Source organism: Colobus angolensis, unplaced genomic scaffold, assembly GCF_000951035.1.
Source record: "Colobus angolensis palliatus isolate OR3802 unplaced genomic scaffold, Cang.pa_1.0 Scaffold158, whole genome shotgun sequence".
NCBI lineage: Eukaryota > Metazoa > Chordata > Mammalia > Primates > Cercopithecidae > Colobus > Colobus angolensis.
In genome coordinates this window covers 1325450-1346215 of record NW_012114688.1, presented here as the reverse complement: position 1 = coordinate 1346215, position 20766 = coordinate 1325450, and the positions used below count along the sequence as shown (strand labels likewise).

At 34.5% G+C, this 20766-nt stretch overlaps 1 protein-coding gene across 1 annotated transcript in view; it reads left to right on the top strand.

The window, feature by feature from the left end:
• Window positions 1-17093, top strand: part of WDR78 (WD repeat domain 78) — a 106838-nt gene extending 89745 nt beyond the window's left edge. Inside the window, 4 exon segments of the mRNA XM_011936870.1 lie at window positions 4905-5003; window positions 5767-5993; window positions 8085-8241; window positions 16199-17093. Coding sequence (XP_011792260.1) covers window positions 4905-5003; window positions 5767-5993; window positions 8085-8241; window positions 16199-16249 — 534 coding nt within the window. The 3' untranslated portion in view covers window positions 16250-17093.
• The last annotated feature ends 3673 nt before the right edge of the window (window positions 17094-20766 follow it).

Here is a 20766-nt window from a genome sequence, read left to right as displayed (position 1 = left end):
ATGGGTACATAGTAGGTATATATATTTATGGGGTACATGTGATGTTTTGATACAGGCATACAATGAGTAATAATCGTATCATAGACTATGGGGTATCCGTCCCTTCAAGCATTTATCCTTTGTGTTACAAACAATCCAATTATACTCTTTTAGTTCTTTTAAAGTGTACAATTAAATTATTATTGACTATAGTCACTCTGTTGTGCTATCAAATACTAGATCTTATTCATTCATTCTATTTCTTTGTACCCATTAACCATCCCCACCATCCCCCTACCCCCAACTACCTTTCCCAGCCTCTGGTAACCATCCTTGTACTCGCTATCAATCTGGAGATACTTTGGAATCAAAAAATTCAGCCACTGTAATAGGCTTTTTCAGAACATGTATTCCATGTTTTCTGTTACATGTAATATGATCATCTCTTTGGTGACACTATCATCTACATCATTATGCAAACCAAAACTTGAACTCCTCTATTCTACCTTATCATCCAAATGATACTTAAATTTTATTGTCCCATCCCTTCGAGTCCAAGCCTGCTATTGCTAATGGAGTTCAGACCTTTCTTATTTTTTATTTTAATTACTACAGCCATCTTCTAACTTCCTTCATTATCAAATTCCTGTAATTCACCTTAACTTTGACTATGGAACAGTAGTTCTCAATGTGGGCAGGGAGGGGAGAATTTTCCCAGTAGGGAACATTTGGCAACGATTGGAGATATTTGTGGTTGTTGTAGCTGTCAGGAATTGAGGTGAGGGTGGGAAAGTGCTACCGGTATCTCTGGGAAGAGACCAGAGATGTTGCTAAACATCCTTCACTGTACAGGCAGCCACCACCCTCCCAGTGCACGTCAGTCCCCAACAGAGAATTATCTAGCCCAAAATGTCAATAACGCTTGGTTGAGAAAAACCTAGTCTAGTGTCCTGAAGTGTCCTTGGCATAAGGAATTCAAGATGATCATATGGTCTGTAAACAAAAACAGTTTTACTTCTTTCTTTCTAACCTGGTTGCCTTTATTTCTCTTTCTTGTATGATTGTACTGGTTACAACCTCCAGTACAGGGATGAGTAAAGATGATGAAAGCATGCATACCTGTATTGTTCCTGATCTTAGAGGAAAAGCATTTAGTCTTTTACTATTAGGTATGGTGTCAGATGAAGGCTTTTTGTAGATGCAATTAATCAGATTGAGGAAGTTCCATTACATTCCTAGTTTGTTGGGTGGTTCTTATTCGGAATGGATGTTGGATTTTGTTAAATGCTCTTCCGTATGTATAAAGATGATCATATAGTTTTTCTTTTCAAGGTTGTTAATATGGTGAATTAGATTGATTAATTTTTGAATGTTTATCCCTGGAATAAACTTTATTTCATTGTGGTTTATTACCCTTTTTAATATACTAGCAAATTTGATATAGTGAAATTTTGTTTAGAATCTTTGAATCTTTGGTTAGAAGAAAGGCTGATCTATAGTTTTCTTGTGACATCTTTGACTTTGCTATCAGGGTAATCATGTCTGCACAGAATTCCTTTTAGAAATAATTTTCATAAAATTATTAGGAGTTCTTCATTATATACTTAATAGAATTAACCATCTGGGCCTGGAGTTTTCTTTGTAGGGAGATTTTTAATTTTTAACTACAAATTCAAATTTTAATATATGTAGGGTTATTATGGTTATCTATTGCTTCTTGAGTGAGCTTTGGTAATTTGTGTCTTTTAAGGAATTTGTCTATTTTATCGAAGTTGTGGAATTTATTGACATGATATCCCCTTAGCATCCTTTAATAACTGTGGAATATATGGTAATTTCACCTCTAATTTTTTTTTTTTTTTGAGACAGAGTCTCACTCTGTCACCTAGGCTGGAGTGCAGTGGTATGATTATAACTCACTGTAACTTTGAACTCCTGGGCTCAAGCTATCGTCCCACATCAGCCTCCTAAACAGCTAGGATTACAGCCACACACCACCATGTCTGGCTAATTTATTATTTAATTTAATTTAATTTAATTTTTTTGAGACATGGTCTCACTCTGTAGTCCGGGTTGGAGTGCAATGGAGTGATCTTGGCTCACTGCAACCTCCACCTCCTGGGTTCAAGCGATATTCTCCCACCTCAGTCTCCTGAGTAGTTGGGATTACAGGTGTGCGCCACCATGCCCAGCTAATTTTTTGTTTTTTTTTTTAGTAGGGATGGGGTTTCACCACAGTGGCCAGGCTGGTCTTGAACTCCTGACCTCAAGTGATCCTCCTGCCTTGGCCTCCCAAAATGCTGGGATTACAGGCGTGAGCCACTGCACCTGGCCTAATTTATTTTTATTTTTATTTTTGTAGTGGTGTAATCTTGCTATGGTGCCCAAGCTGGTGTCAAACTCCTGGGCTCAAGTGATCCTCCTGCCCTGGCCTCCCAAAGTGCTGGGGTTATAAGCATAAGCCATGACATTGCCCTGTGATTCCTAATATTAGTTATTTGTGTCTTCTCTCTTTTCTTGATTAGTCTGACTTATGTTTGTCAATTTTGCTGAACTCCAAGAAATGGCTTTTGACTTAATTGGTTTTCACTATTTTGTTTGTTTGTTTTCTTTATCATTGATTTCCACTTTGATCCTTATTTCTTTTCTTTACTTTGGTTTTAATTTGCTCTTGTTTTCCTAATTTTTTAGAATGAAAGCAGAGGTCATTGATTTACGACTGTTTTCTTTTCTAATGTAGTTATTTGTGCTATAATTTTTTCCTAAGTACTGCTTTAGCAGCATCCCCAAAACTCTGATATGTTACATTTTCATTTTCATTCTGTTCAAATGACCAATTTTCTCCCTTGATTTCTTCTTTGATGGATGGGTTATTTAGAAGCATGTTATTTAGTTTCCAGATATTTGGGCATTTTCCAAAGGCTTTTCTGTTACCAGTTTCTAATTCAATCCCACCATAATTAGAGAAAACACTTTTTATAAACCGAACTCTTTGAATTTATTAAGATTTGTTATAAAGCCCAGTATGTGGTCTACACTGGTAAATATTTCCTGTATACTTGAGAAAAATATGTATTATGCTTTTCTTAGAATATTCTATAAATGTCATTCAGGTTAAATTGGCTGATAATATTGTTCAAGATTACTTCTCTTTACTGATTTTCTTCCTACTTCTTTCAATTATTGAGAAAGAGGTATTAAAGTCTCCAACCATAATTGTAGATTTGTCTATTTTTCCTTGTATTTCTATCAGTTTTGCTTTGTGTATCTTGATGCTTTCTTATTAGGTACATACATATGTTTAGCATTATTATGTCCTATTGATCAATTAACTCCTTTATCACGATGAAATGACTCTATTTATAACTTGTGGTTTTTTTTTACTCTGAAATCTACTTAGTATGATATTAGTATAGCCACTCCAGCTTACTTTTAACTGGTGTTAGCCTGGTTTATCATTTTTTATGCTTTTTCTTTTTACCTTTTTATCTCTTTATACTTAAATTTTTTTGTAGGTAGCATATAATTGGGTCTTGCCTTTTTATACAGTCTTAAAATCACTGCCTTTTAATTATGATGCCAAGATCATTTACGTTTAGTTTGATTATTAGTATGGTTAGGTTTGAGTCTAACATCTTGCTTGAAGGGGGCATCTATAAAATATCTGGCTTCCTTATCTTGAGACAGGACTCTGAAGGGCCATCTTTTCTCCAGAGCTTCTTATACTTGGGACTAAGCCCTTGATTGCAACTGTGTCACGGCTCAACTGAAATATCTGCCCATTCCTGTTTCCTACATAGAAGTTGTTCCTGAGAGCACTCCCTGACACTTCTGACATGAAATCTCAGAGTTTATTTCCTGGGAAACCCAACTTTTAACAATGACATTGAAGATCGCTAGTGAAAAATGACCACTTATAAATGGTGTTAGAATAATAAGTATCCATATTAAAAAAGGAATTAAATTTCTATCCTATCATACACAAAAACCTTTCAGAAGAAAATGTAGGAAAATATCTCTAGGACCTTAAGGTAGGGAAAGATTTCTTAAAGCACAAAAAAATGCTAAATATAACAGAAAATGAGAACTTATGTTTATCAAAGACGGTAAAAAGAAAATAAAAAGGTAAGTCATACACTGGGAGAAGATATTTATAACATGTTATAGACAAAGCAATTGATTCTAGAAAATATAAAGAACTTATACAAATGGAAAATAACAAGACATATTATTACTAAAATGATCGGGACACAAGTAGAAGAGGAAACACAAGTGGCCAATGAACATAAAGTGCTCAACCTTATTAATATTCAAATAAATAGGAATTAGAAATGATTGATATAATTTTACATCTAATAGAATGGCAACATTTAAGATTTCTGATGTAACCAACTGTCGAAGAGAATGTGAGTCAGATAACTTTTATATAGGACTGTCTGGGAATATGTATTGGTAATACCACTTTGGGAGAAATTATACTTTATCATATAGTTTATTTTTTTCTTTTTTTTAATATCATGTAGTTCAAAAGTGTGTATCTGTCTTTTCTTTGACAAGTTGTAATGAAAGAGCACTTACTGTTTCCCTGGACTGCTAGTTCCATTGTCAGGTACCTCTAAATGTTAGAAAATTTCTTATTTATTTTAAGCCAGTGTTTTTCTATGTAATTTCCAGACAGGATATTAAATGCTACCCCAATTCCAGCAAAGGGCCAATTTATATTTTCTTTTGCACAGTAGTCTTTCAGGTAGTTTGATTATTATAAAATCATGACAAAAGAAAAAGACAAGACTGGTATATTCAAGATAGTGCTTTTAGTTTGGGTTCTCAAATTGATTTTAATAGATCCAGAAATATCTAATCTTCTATTTATGACACTTACTAATGTATCACAAGCCAATGCATTTCGATGTTCTGTGTTGTAGGACACAAATATCTATTTGGCTGGCACTGAAGAAGGTCATATTCACAAATGTTCTTGTTCATATAATGAACAATACCTAAATACCTACAGAGGACATAAGGTTAGTTTAATTATAGAAGGTTGGAACATTTATTTTGTATTTCTGAAAAAATAGTACCATTATACAAAGATATGTAATATGCAATAAATTTACAACTTCAGAGTTAAAAATACCATCTTGAATTAAGTGTTTTCTTCTATGGAAACCACCAGTAATGCATGGGGCATTTTATTTGAGCTCTAGATATCCTTGATTTCTTCTTGAAAGTTTTGGAAGTCACAAGTTTTGTTTCTAAAAGACTTTGCTTATGATAACATGCTGATCCTAAAGTAAAATTGTCTTTCACCCATACCTAGTCTCTATAGCTTTTTTTTTTTTTTTAAGAGATGAGTCTCACTGTTACCCAGGCTGACCTTGAACTTTCACTTTATCTTCCACTTGATCTTCCCACTTTAGCCTCTAAAGAAGCTGGGACTACAGGCAAACACCACTGCACCTGGCTGTATATCTTGTCATGATAGTTTCAGCCACTTTTTTTTCATTTTCTCCGTCATTTCTTTCTTTTCTTAATACTCTTTATTTTTTCAAAGTATGCATAATATGTATTAAATTTAGTGAATATTGTAGCAACTATATTTTTATGTTTCTAAATGTAATAATTTAAGGAAGATTCAATCTATGATCTTATTCTCAGCTAAAATAATGCCCACACAATAATGAGTTGTGTGAAAATCTAGAAATCTTAGCATTTTTAATTTGCTGGTGAAGTTTAAAATAAATGATGTTAGATATTGTTTACCTATGTATTTTTTTTTATTTCTAGGGTCCAGTGTATAAAGTGACATGGAATCCATTTTGTCATGATGTATTTTTAAGCTGTTCTGCAGATTGGGGTGTTATTATATGGCAACAGGAGAATGTCAAGCCATTTTTGAGTTTTTATCCAACTACTTCTGTTGTTTATGATGTTGCCTGGTCTCCAAAATCATCCTATATATTTGCAGCTGCAAATGAGAACAGAGTGGAGATTTGGGACCTTCATATCAGCACGTAAGTGTTACTATTTTTCTTGGGTAAATTTATAGTAGAAGCAGTTCAAACTAAATTATAGCTGATAGTTTTGACACCAGTTAGAGGGTACTGTAGTTACTTTAAAAGAAGTAATAGTTTATAAGAGTCCTTTATGAATAAAGATAATACCAGGATGCTATATTAATGTTAATTATTTATACCATATGTGCTTTTAAAAATATTTGAATGAAAGTAGTTTACCTTGTCTGGGCGCAGTGGCTCACACCTGTAATCCCAGCACTTTGGGAGGATGAGGCAGGTGGATCACTTGAGGTCAAGAGTTCAAGACCAGCCCAGCCAACATGGCGAAACCCCGTCTCTACCAAAATATACAAACTAGCCAGGTGTGGTGGCATGCACCTGTAGTCCCAGCTACTCAGGAGCCTGAAACAGTAGAATCACTTGAACCCAAGAGGTGGAGGTTGCAGTGAGCCAAGATTGAGCCAGTGTACTCCAACCTGGACAACATAGTGAGACTCTATCTCAAAAAAAAAAAAAAAAAAAAAAAAGAATAAAGAAAGTAGTTTACCTTACTCATCTCCTCAAACTTTTACAGGATGATATAGGATATAATAGCTATCTTGAGTTCTTATGCATTGCCTGGTTTAGAGAAACATACAGAGGCATTTTTACATTTTTAATTAAAAATTTTCTACGATAGAAAAAAGGGACAAAATAATTATTTTTGCAACATTTACTTATGCTCTTACCTTGTTTCAAAACATATTCAAAGGGGTATGAACTTAATTAAAATTTTTGATTTAACATATTACATCAAAGTTATTAGAGGATTGTCTAAATTAATTTATTCTTCCTAATATGGAAACTTAATACAATGTTGGAATAAAAAGGTTAATGGTTCTACTTTTTCAATTGGAAATTAATATATCTTTATGCTAGTTTTTAGCAAAAACAGCAAGAAAATAAATTCTTGTTTGAAAGAAATGATGTCAAATTCAATGGGTTTATTCTTCTTGAGAATTTTTTTTGCTAGAAATTATAATTCAGTAATTTTAAAATTTTGTCCTGGTTTGTTCTATAAAACAGTATGAACCAAAAATCAAGGATTACCAGTATGAGGTGACTAATATATAAAGTGGCTGCTTAAATAATCCCACCTCTGATTTTAATTTTTCTGGATAAACTGTAATTCCCAGGACAACACATTTTTAAAAGAAGTGTACAAACTTGCTACTTCTCTTCTTTTGAGGACCCTAGGTAGATTGCTTTAGATAACGAAGACTAGGAAAACTTCTTGTTCAAAATGTACTTTTATGTTCCAGAGGTTCATTTGGATAAAAACTTTATCCTGTTAAAAGACAGTTATTATTTAAGAAGTTGTGTTAGAGGTCTCCAGAGAAACAGAACCAATAAGATGTATGTACTTACATCTATTGTTGTCTCTGTCTCTATATATCTCTACTTTTATATCTATCACTTGAGAGAGAGAGAGAGAGAGAGACATTTATTTTAAGGAGTGGGTCCTATCAAGTATGAAATCTGTGGTGCAAGTTGGCAGGCTGGCAGGCTGGCAGGCTGGAATTTCCGGCAGGAGTCATGTTGCAGTCTTGAGAAGAAAGGCATTCTGCAGGTAGAATTTTATTCCACTTTGGGTGGATATCAGTCTTTTCTTTTAAGACCTTCAACTAATTGGATGAAGCCCACCCACATTATGGAGGGTAATAGGCTTTATTCAAATTCTAGTGAATTAAATGTTAATTATATTTGAAAAAAAATACCTTTAAAATAGACTGATGTTTCACCAAACAACTGGGTACCATAACCTAGCCAAGTGGACACACAAAATTAACCATCACAAAAGTTTAAATTTATGAGTTCACATCTTAATTGTGAAGCACTTTAATTTACCTGGTTGAAATTAGTTCACTGAAGAAATGAAGGTTTTGATTGAATAAGGAGTGAGGAACAGTTATTTTGAGTTTGGAAACACTTAAATAGGCTTATGGTTTTTGTTACATTTAATTTAAAAAATCTCAAATTTTTCTTTGTCTATTTAAAAGATCATATTAATATAACAATTGAATTTACAAATAAAATATTTCATTACAGTTTGGACCCTCTAATTGTGAATACGGCTAACCCTGGAATCAAGTTCACAACCATTCTCTTTGCCAAACAAACAGATTGCCTTTTGGTAGGAGACAGTGATGGACAGGTTTCTGTGTATGAACTGAGAAATATGCCTACTGCTTTGGAATCTGGCCGGGTGAGACTCAAGAGTAAAAAAATTTGTGTCATTTTATTATTCTATTCAGATATACTTTTGTAGCATGCAAAGGATTTACCTTTCCTAAGTATCTTAAGTGTAATATAATAAAAGAACATAAATTCCAACTTCTAGACATGGTACCTATTAGGGTTATTTTTTTTTTTCAACCTCATCTTCTTTATCTGTAAAAGAGAATGAGAATAATAATCTTGGTGAGCAAAATAATTGTAAATATTATATGGGAGAACCTAAAATTGTGCCTAGTATGTAATTGGGACTTAATAATTTTTAAAGATGGTCGAAGAAATTTACTTCATATATTAAAAGATTGTTACATAAAATAATTGTACTTTTAGATATTTTCCAATGTTCCTCAAATGGGCATTTATTTCTGTTGGTTTAGTGTTATCCTATTCTCTTACTCCACGTTCTTCAATACCCAAGTTTTGTGTCGAACTTTGACAAACAACTCGGTGTCATTAGATGCCTATTATTTTTAAAAAGTTTTCAATTTTCAATTTAAAATTTTCATTTTTCTCTGTTTCTTGTATTTACATTGTTATTATAAATAATAATCTGGTAAATATTAGCACAAATATGATAAATATGCTAAAAATATATACAAATCAATATGAAAAAACAGCAAGACTTCAATAAAAAATGGGCAATGGTCAGGAACAGGTCATTCACAAAAAATGACTAGTAGATATGTTTTAAAATCCAACCTCACTAATAATTTAAAAGATAAAATATTATTAAATTCAAATAGCATTCTCACATATCAGATTTACAAGGTTTATTTAAAAATAATTTTTTAATAAGACTACTCTGTACTGGCAAACATTTGATAAGTCCTCTCATACTGGTGGTTGGAATAGAAATCGGTATAACTTTTTGGAAGCAATTTGACAATCTGAATCAAGACTGTTAGAAATGTTTAGGGAAGACCGGGCACAGTGGCTCATGCCTGTAATCCCAGCACTTTGGGAGACTGAGGCGGGTGGATTACTTGAGGTCAGGAGTTCAAGACCAGCCTGGCTAACATGGTGAAACTCTGTCTCTACTAAAAATACAAAAATTAGCTGGGTTTAGTGGCGGGTGCCTGTAGTCCCAGCTACTCAGGAGGCTGAGGCACGAGAATCGTTTGAACCCGGGAGACGGAGGTTGCAGTGAGCTGAGATGGCGCCACTGCACTCCAGGCTGGGCAACAGAGCAAACTTCTGACTCAAAAAAAAATTTTAAAAAAAGGAATGTTTAGAGAATATTGATTCCTTTTAACTAGTAATTCCACTTCTGAGACTAGCCTATAGAAATGTTTATAAATGTAATAAAATAAATTATAGCATTATTCATGAGATAAGAAAAGAAAAGGAAAAGGAAAACAGAACAACATAAATATCCAACAAGAAGGAAAGGTGGCCAGGGAAATCAGATGATTGATTAGATCTGGGTCACATGTAGGAGGTAGAGTTCTGTCCCAACCATATGGACTGCAAATGTTAAGTAAATAAATAAATAAAATGCTTGTCATTTCCCCAGCCTAAAATTCACAGGGCTTATTTCTTTACTTACTTCAAATCTTTGCTCAAGTGTCACTTTCTCAGTGAAGTCTTTCCTGATCGTCTTATTTAAAATTGCAACCTCTACTATCTTTCACACCCCCTATTCAATACTCTTTCATGACTTATTTTTTAAATAACATTTAACACCTTTGAATATACATAAACTTACTTCTGCATTTTATATCTATTTATATATAAATTTATGTATACATTATAACATAATTTATTTATATATTTTGTTAATTGCCTGTGTCCCACACCTAGAATGTTAACTCTATGAAAACAGTGATTTTTGTCTCTTTTGTTCTGGGTTGTATTGCCATGGACTAGTAGTGTCTGGCTTATAGTAGTTATTCAATAAATGCTTGTTGAATAAATATGCATTGAAAAACTAGAGAAAAAAATTAACATGCTTTGTATTACAGCTATTAGTTTTAGGGGTGGAGTCTTGGATAAATTTTATGTTCCACAGGTTCATTTGCATAAAAACATTATTCTATTTTTTTTTTTTTTTTTTGAGACGGAGTCTCGCTCTGTCACCCAGGCTGGGGTGCAGTGGCCGGATCTCAGCTCACTGCAAGCTCCGCCTCCCGGGTTCCCGCCATTCTCCTGCCTCAGCCTCCCGAGTAGCTGGGACTACAGGCGCCCGCCACCTCGCCCGGCTAGTTTTTTGTATTGTTAGTAGAGACGGGGTTTCACCGTGTTAGCCAGGATGGTCTCGATCTCCTGACCTCGTGATCCACCCGTCTCGGCCTCCCAAAGTGCTGGGATTACAGGCTTGAGCCACCGCGCCCGGCCTATTCTGTTAAAAGACAGTTATTATTTAAGAAGTTGTGTTAGGGGTCTCCAGAGAAACAGAACCAATAAGATGTATATTTTTCCTTTTACTTACCTGTTTTCCATATCATCTATATTTGTTTTGCAAAACGCATTGTTTTTCTTACATAATAATTTTAGTCTACTCTGAGGAATGTAATCCTAATGGCTTTTTCGTGATATTAAACATTTTTTCATTTCTCACACATTCATTGAGTATCAGATATTTTAACAGGTACTGGGATATTTATCTCCACACTGAAACTTGCCTAAGATGCACAGCTCAATGGCCAAAAGAAATTAAAAGAAAATTCCATTCTTATTCAAATCTCTTAAAATTTTTAAGTGAATCCAAATACATAGTTTATAGTAATCTTTTTTTCTTCTTTTGTCCATAAGCCTCCAATTCTAAATGTAGCCTCAAAGCCTAAATTCATCTTTAGAAAAAAAAAAAAGAACTCTATGTTTCTCTTAGTCCATCTCACAAGAGCTCTAAGAACTTGCCCATAAGCTCTGAATTTGCGGTGGCTGGGAGCGGGAATTGAGTTGTTTGAGTTGTTTTAAAATTTTTGTTATTGTGTGTTGGAGATAGTGGTGGAAGAGAAATCTGTGAGTATTGGCATGTTGATTATTTTCTTTTCATCGAATTTTATATATGTATTTGTGTGTATGTATTTTATATATATATATATATCCTGTCAAGTGTGACAATAATCTATCAATATAAGTTGGAATATTTTGAATACTTATTTTTCTTACTAGTTTGAGCCCCTTGGAAACATATATGTAAGTGTCTAGCGCAGTACTAGCACACAATGGGCATTCAGTGAATGCTGAATGACTATCTGAATGAACAAACACACAAGCAAAAGACATGGTTTCTAAGAAAGGGACAATAGATATTCAAGAAAGTATAATCAAGTGGCATGATCTTGGCTTGCTGCAACCTCTGCCTCCCGGGTTCAAGCGATTCTACTGCCTCAGCCTCCTTAGTAGCTGGGATTACAGACGCCCACTACCACACCTGGCTAATTTTTGTACTTTTAGTAGAGGCAGCATTTCGCCATGGCTGATCTCGAACTCCTGACCTCAGGTGATCTGCCCACCTCGGCCTCCCAAAATGCTGGGATTACAGGCGTGAGCCACCATGCCCAGCCAATTTATTTCTTATTTCTAATGTTCCCTAAGGTAGCCTTTATATGTACAAAAGATTATTCCGTTTACTTTGATTTTAAAAACTCATATTCAAATGATATAAGATTTACAAAAAATGAACAGTTCATTTTAAGTTGTTACATTTAGATTATATATTTTATTTTTCTCTTTTTAAGTCTAGCAGATTTTAATACATGCTAAGTGAGTTTTTGCAACTTAATTAAATTTTCTTAAATATTTTAATTCTCATTTATAAATTTAATATATTGGACTTTTAAGTACTTCAATTTTCTTATGGACAAACAAGTCTCAGATACTTAAGGAATTCTTATTAATTTCATAAATTAAAAATTTCAAATGTGATGAATACTATATTTTCTTAAATGTTCCAATGCTGTTTACAAATTGGTAAGATTTCAATCCATGATTGTAAGTCTAAATCAATTACCCAAATTACACATTTAGATAAGAAGCAAATGTTTCTGTTAGACATGCCAATATGGCAACTTCTCATATACATAATGAATATTTAAAATATTACAATTATATAAATTCCTCAATGCAGAAAATACTAAAGTTACCTGTTTGATTTGCTGCATCATTTTTGTGCACAATGTTTATTCTTCTCAGGGTAAAAAAAGAATAGCATTATAAGTAGTTTTGAAGACTATTTTCACAACTAGCCAAGATGCATCTTGACTTAAGATTTTAGCCAGGGAGGCCTGACACTGTGAACATTTAAGGGGATTTATCTAACTACCTTCGCTGTCAGCCTGAGCCCTGTTTTACTGTTGATTTGTCAATGCTCCAGTGCATTTGTCTCCCAGCCCATGTCTCCTAAAGTCTAGTTACACATTACCTAAGTCCTCCGTCATCTCACGGAAGTCTGCAACCCTTCCCATGTTGCTGGATCACTTGATTGACTTCAATTCATTGATTTACTGTGTCATTAAATTCTAAATTATTACAGTTTTTCTGTTCAGTAGGATTACAACTTTTGTAGATGTTTAAATGCCATCTGATTAGATTAGATTATATCCTTATTTTATTTATTTATTTTTTTAAAGAAAAGGTCTCACTCTGTTGCCCAGGCTGGAGTGGAGTGGCCTGATCTTGGCTCACTGCAGCCTCAAACTTCTGGGATCAAGCAGTTGTCCCACCTCTGCCTCCCAAGTAGCTGGGACTACAGGTGCACACCACAATGCCTGGCTAATTTTTGTATATTTTGTAGAGATGGGGTTTTGCCATGTTATCCAGACTCATCTCGAACTCCTGGACTCAAGTGATTTGCCCACCTAGGCCTCCTCAAGTGCTGGGATTACAGGTGTGAGCCACCAGGCCTAGCCCAGATTTTATACATCTTTAGGGTTTTGTTCAACTCGTGGGCAATGGTGTGAAAAACATGCTAATGAGAAAACAATGTTTATAGCAGCCTTGTTTGTACACTGACAAATTGAAAACAACCCAAATGATTATCAGTGGAAAACTGGATAGATAAAATATGACATTTTCACATGTGTAACTACAATACAGAGATTTAAATGACCTATATCTTAATGTGTTAATATGACAAATTTTGAATAAATTTAAAAAACAGTGTTGAGTGATAAAAGCAAATTTCAACAAGGTAAGTACAATATGTTATAATATATGCAAGTATTATTTTAAACACAAAAATAAAAACATATTCTTAGTAGACACATTTATAGTTGGTAAAAGTATAAAATATAGACTGAAATATAGAAGAAAAATGCTTCATTTTTGTGTTTAGATTTGAATCAGTTATGCCATCTTTTAATTTGAACAGTATGCTCTACAAGCAGAAAGCTAAGCTTAGAGAATCTGAACATTTTTGGCAAATTGTGTGTGTGTGTGTGTGTGTGTGTGTGTGTGTGTGTGTGTGTGTGGATGTGCGCGCGTGCGCGATTTCAAGGCTGGTAAGAATAATTTTCTTAACAAATCAGTTCCTTATGTTAGTAAATAAATATAATTTTTGGATACAAGTATGTTTTTCATGTTTTTGGTCACTATATTTGAAAGGCTTAGGGTTATAGTTTTTGGGAGATTAAACAACAACAAAAAACCATTAATTAGATTTTTTTTGTTACTTACAGCCAAATGTTAATGATATACCTTTTCTTTCTTAGCTTATGAGAATTATAGTCATAATAATAATTTGAAGTTCCAAAGTTACTAATGTCAAAAACATTATTTCCTACCAAGATATCTTGTCAAGTAGCGTTATGACCTATAATTTTTTCATTAATTTTAACCAAGAGTGAATCAAAGTTATGGAAGCCTTATGATTTCATTCTATATGAAAGATGTGCACCAAATTTAGGATAAAGGCTGCCCCTGGGACGTGAGGGAAAGGGAAGAACAGTTTTAGGAAGTATACAAAGGAAACTATGTTTTATCAGTGTCTTTCAGGACTCCAGTTAGTATCACTCTTTCTAATTGCTACTTGTAATATTTTTAACTTTTAATTTTTAAAATTTATTTTAATTTTTTGTACAGACAGGGACTTGTTAATGTTGTCCAGGCTGATCATAAACCCCTGGCCTCAAGTAATCCTCATATCTTTGCCTTCCAAAGTGCTGGCGTTAACAGGTGTGAGCCACCATGCCTGGCCCTCTGGAGGTTTTAAGTGACATGATTTCTGAAACTCTGGCCCCTTCCTGATGAGAGCAAGGACCAGAATACTTTTGTGGTAGGATATGGCCAAAGGTTGGCTCCAGCCCTGTCCTACTAGCTTAGGGTTCATGGTTAGTGGTAACACTAGCCTAATTTCTGGCATGAACAGGAGACTGGAATTCAAGGCTTGCAATTATAACTTTATGATGTAGCTAACTGTTGGCAGGAGTTACCACTACATTAACATTCATGACTGGGGAAGCACCAGCTCTTCTACTGTCATGATGAGGATTGCTGGTGGTCTAAGTCTTGAGCTGTAGAGAATTATGGTTTAAGCATTTGGGAGAAGTCAGTTTCAATGGAGAGTTACAGAAGCAACTCCTTTTCTGCAGGCAGCCTGTGGAAAATCACTCCTGGATACTAATTTTACTATTATGGTTCATTATAAAAATGTTTACCATGTTTTTCTCTGTGTTCTTGCTGTTTGCATTTTTCCAAATTGAAGGAAAAATAAAAAGATAACTGAAATGTTCAAAAAAGAGTTTTAGAAACATGAATCTGTAATATATGTAAGAAATTAATGCTGATAGACACTGAAGGCAGAAAAAATAAACTGTTGATTCATTTATTCAACAAGTATTAATATTTACTGAGTATTTACTATGTGATGGGGTCAGTTTTAGGGACTAAGGATACAACATTGAACAAATTTTTGTAGCGACCTCTTACATTTGCCCAAGTGAGAAACTGAAGTAGAAAGAGATGAGTTTGAGAAACATATTAAGGTTAGAATTGACGGACTTGGCAATGATTTGGTGTGCAGGACTTTGAATGATGGGGAAGTGCCAAAGATAGCATAGTATAGGCTAAAAAATACGAACTGACTTATGTTACATTATCTAAAGAGTTCAATGATTTTCTCAAGATTACATTTACTATGTGATAGAGAAACTCTTCTGCTTCCAGTTCCTATCTTTTCACTATACTGTCTTGCTTAAAAACTCACCTCCCATCTTTGATTTTCATCCTCTTATATATGATCATTTTACCCATTTTAGTACAAATATCAGTACCACTAAGTGAAAAATAACAAAACCCACATGAAAATTGAGAAGTTCTGCTCTCTAAGTCAAGCATTAATAAATCAGGGAAGAACTTAAGATATCAGCAAGTTTAACTGGTATTTTATAAATGAGAAAGTTTAGGCTTAAGCATTAAGGCTAAATAGGAGCTGCCAAAATTTTCTTCTTACTGAATCTTTATAAAATTATTTATCAGAATTCATTAAAAGAGTCTTTCAGCCGGGCGCGGTGGCTCACACGTGTAATCCCAGCACTTTGGGAGGCCAAGGTGGGTGGATCACGAGGTCAGGAGATCGAGACCATCCTGGCTAACACGGTGAACCCCTATCTCTACTAAAAATACAAAAAGTTAGCCGGGCATGGTAGCACATGCCTGTAGTCCCAGCTACTTGGGAGGCTGAGGCAGGAGAATTGCTGGAACCCAGGAGGCGGAGATTACAGTGAGCTGAGATTGCGCCACTGCACTCCAGCCTGGCGACAGAGCAAGACTCTGTCTCAAAAAAAAAAGAGTCTTTCATGGAAAGAGTAGGTTTATACTAGGAAATAACCATTACTGTTTAAACTTACCTTTGCTTGTTTCCCTTTTACAATCTTATTGGATATGTGTATCACTAACTTATAAATTTTAAATGGCATTTTAAAGACTACTTTACCTTTTAATTTGCATTTTATTGCATTGTAATTGTGTGTCTCTTTTTTTTTCAGGGAGATAAAATAGATACTTTGCTTGGACCCAAATCAAATCAACCAGCATGATTCATCATTCTTAATATTTTTCTTGTAGTTGTTTTAAAAAAGGAATTGTTTAATGTCCAGTATTCTGTATTATATACTGTACACCAGATTTTGATTTCAGAAAACAATATTTGATGTATAACTTCCACTTAATTTAAATTTAATGAACTTTTATTTCAGAGATATTTGATTAGTTTGTGATCTAAGAGTTATTCTTAAGAGTTTCAGTGGAATTTTCTTAACTTTTCTAAAGATATTACTACTATACTTCTTGATCATATTTTAAGTACATATGAGTCCATGTACATTCTTATACAATGTCTAAATGAGTTAGAAAATTATTATACCTATAGAAGCGAAACTTGGAAATTATTAGAACCACTTAAACTAAAATCTTTATAACACACAATTCTATTGACTTTTAAAGCTTCTGCTTTCCAGGCGCTGCTTTCTAGGCTGTATTTTCCAGAGTTTATAATTACGTAGTTTTTAGTATGATGAAAATAGTGGATTCTTGTACCTAACGTTTTATCCTCTTAGAACTAAGAGACGAAGCTATAGAACTTTGTTAGACTATTTGGCAAGCAAAATATATGACAGTAAATATCAGAATTTTATTGTTTGGCCAGTGATTATCACATTCCCAATTCAGTAAGAAAAATTAATCTGGGACACAACAGGGTACTCTCCTCTGTTTGCCCAGAATCAGCTCTGGATTTTAAGCCCAGACTTCAGTGGACCCAGATAGAAAATACAAAGCCTCTGATCTATAGGCCACATCAGGATGTTATTTTATGAAGAGTTCTAGAGCAAGGTTGTGAAAATCGGGGTGTAGATGGGGAGCAGTGACTCCTCAAATATTCATATATAAAACCAAGACTGGAATCAATGCAACAGTGGGAACTACCTTTTACAAGTATCCATTGCTTCGTAATCGTTTGTTTGGAGCCATCCTTTAAACAAAAGCAAGGCAAATTTTATATGGATTTAGAGGCTAGGTCAGGTTATAAGGATTATAAATTTTCCACTGGTATGTCATTGTGATTATCTTTGTTTTTGTCTTTCTGAAAGATTGGACTTTCCATAACACCTTGTGTAAGAAAATAAAAACTTGATCTAATTGAAAAAAAGTGTTCCTTTTTATTATGTACTTTTGATCTTTACAAATTACTCACATATTTTCCCCATTGTTCTTTAAGACTGCATATAAAATAAAGCTATTCTTTTTGGATCCTGGGCAACTGATCCTAAAGCACTGAACCTATTTTATTCTACCCTTCTCACCCCTGCTTCTGCAGCCTTAAGTGATTTTCTCATAGTTATAGATTGGCATAAAATTTTTAGTCTAATATCTTTCCTCCTGGGGACTTCAGAAGGAATTATTTTGCTTGCTTTATAGACTGGCTTTGAATCTTTACTAGTAAACTCTGTTTACCACACATTTTTAAGAATTGGGTAAGAATTCTGCCCTGCCATAAGCCATCTTACGTTATCCTTACACACACACACACACACACACACACACACACACACACACACCCTAGTGTCTGGTTAGGGATCTAAGGAGAGAGTGGTGACTGTGCTAACTTTAGGCTTCTATTTTGTGCTAGGTATTCATTACTTCATTTGGTCATTTTCTAGCAGGCATCTCTCATATAGAACTTACATTATTGTTGTCTGATAGTAAATTATTAGCTGCTCTTCCAGAAAAGAAAGATTGTATTCACTACTATATAATTGTGTATCATATTTAGTGTGTTCACTTGGTTCACCTCTATGTAGTTACATATAATTATAAGCGAGAAAATAGAACACTTAGTATTTGCCATTTTATCTCAGGAGGAGTCTCTCTAAAATATTGAATTTTACTGTGAATAGATTTAGTTATTAACATACTAATAATTATGCACATGAAAGTTCTTTACAGTTTGCCAAACAGTTTCACATCTATTTTCCCAGAATATCATCACAGCAATCCTATGAGACATGGGGCATGTAGCTGTAATATTGTCATAATCTCTATTTTCCAGATGATATAATTAAGGCTCAAAGAGCTGATACAATATGCCATGGACCATACAGCTTATAACTGGCCAGGCGTGAACTCAAATCCAAAGCTCTGACCAGTTCTTACACATTTTCCATTATGGCACAATAAATGGTTGATGCCTTATAGAGTTTGCTGAGGCCTCATACACCAAAATGCAAGTGTGTATAATCTATAATTAAGATTTTATCCATAAGTGATAATACTCGTAGATTTGTTTTTTTTTTCAATGTTCTCCTGCTGTGAGGCCTTGCCACATGTGTCCTTTCTGTTGAGAAAGGATCCTCCTCCTCTCTCCTCACTGTCCTTCAAAACATGAACTCTTTACATGGCTTTCAAATCCCAGTTCCTATCTCATCTCCTCAGAAGAACCCTCTCTGAACTCCCTCTCATAGGACCTACCACCCAATCAAATTAAATTTGGTTCTTTTGTTAACTCTTCTCAAGCCACCATGGACTTCCCTTATAGCATTATTTCAGAAATTATTGTTGAGGGATAATATTAAGATATATATTTTAATCTTTATTTTTCTTCATTACCTTTCCCTTCTCAAGTTAGTGGCTCTGTGTTTATAAGTTGAAGGAGACATATAAAATGACAATAAATCAAATACATCCATTTTTGTTCTATAAAAGCGCAGGACTTAGAAAAGGTATTTGAGACATAGACCAAGTATCTTAAACATAGAGAGAAATGTGAAGTTTCCTCAGGGATGGAAAGGGGTAGGGGGATGAGAAAAAGAGGGAGGCCTGTAGATCCTTAGAGCAGAGGAGATCCATGTCCTTCTAAAAACCATTGTCCAGGAGGTAGTAAGACCTGTGAGGGACCACAGGAACTCTGAAAGCCATTCCTCATGTCATGAGTGATGTGCAGCAGCAGCAGCAAAGAACCACTAGAACCGAAGAAGCCAGACACCTGAGGAGGCACCAACTCTTTGATGACAGAAGGGCCCTGGCACACACAGAGTAATGCTCTAGTTATGTCCAGAGAAGGGGAAGGAAACCAAGCCCAAGTTGGACTGACATTAACTTGTCTGGATGTTGTTTGTTTCTGCCAGCTGAGTGGTATGGGAACTTGGAGTCAAAAACTGAACAGAGTTCTTGCAAATACATTTCTTGGATAACTGAATTTCTAAATGAAGGTTTGCACCGACTGTGCTAAATGTTTATTTGTACAATCATTTGCTTAGGGCCTGGCTCTCTCCTAGACTGTAAGTTCTTTGAGGGTAGGAACTATGTGTTTCAATCACTGCAGTATATTTACAACACCTAGAGCAGTGGCTCACAGAGTAGTAATGCAACAAGTATTTATTGAATAAATGAATTATCAAATTAATGGCGAAATGATAGGTTCATGCTTACCCTTTATCACAAGAGGGCGTAACATTTTAAATGGAATTTTCTAACAATCCTAACAAAATATTTTGACCATCACAGGAGGAAAAAAAAACATTTTAAGTGTCAAAAACATATAAAACATAAAATCAGCCTGGAAAGTGGATTAACATAGTCATAGTTGTCTTTGGTTCTACAGCAATATAAAATCAATTTTTCCCTTCAAGACAAAAACTAACCTATGATCCCTTTCTTTTAAAGAGTGAGAATTGCTGCTACTTTGTAAGATTGTGTTCCTGCCAGCCATTTGGGGAACAATTTATCTCTGATGTAAAGCACCTAGCAAAATGCCTGGTACATGGTATGCACTCAAAAATGGCAGCTCTTATTCTGATTATCTCAGAACCACATCCGCATGTCCTGGTCTGAGAACCTCTTTGCCCTTTGTGGTTGACTGGGTCTTTGGCAAGGCTCCACTTCTCCTGCAGACTATGCTGATGACCTCATTTGTTCCTTCACACGATATTTAGGCTTTTTTTTTTTCTTGTTTGTTTAGGATTTTGTACAATGTCAAATCCATCCTCAAATCCATAGAAGATTTACTAGGCTATTAGTCTTCATTTCTTTAGGTTGACGTATCCATTTAGTGATAAAACTAAAAGGCTGACAGTTTACATTAAACGAACTCCTGGGTTAAATAGAAAGCATAATGTATCCCTTAAGTTGGAACATATAAAACATTGTTATGAATCTTATAAAAATGAACACTGCATTTTCTAAATGGATGAGACATTTATGCAACATCCAGAACAACTAATGAAAAATGTACTTTCACCATGTCTGTATTTTCCTTGAATAAGTCAACTATTAAAAGACATGGTGCTATTATACTAGGAGAACAGAGGATTCCAGGATGTTCTGGTGGTTTTAAATCAGAACTCACTGATAATAGTTTTATTGAATTTTCCAATTATTTGTTGAGTCTTTATTTCTAATAGCCTACAATGACAACAAAAAAGAAAGAAAGCTGCTGCTCTGTTCATACAAAATAAAGCTTTAAATATAAATTATTGTTTTTTTTTTTTTTTGAGACGGAGTCTTGCTCTGTCGCCCAGGCTGGAGTGCTGTGGCCGGATCTCAGCTCACTGCAAGCTCC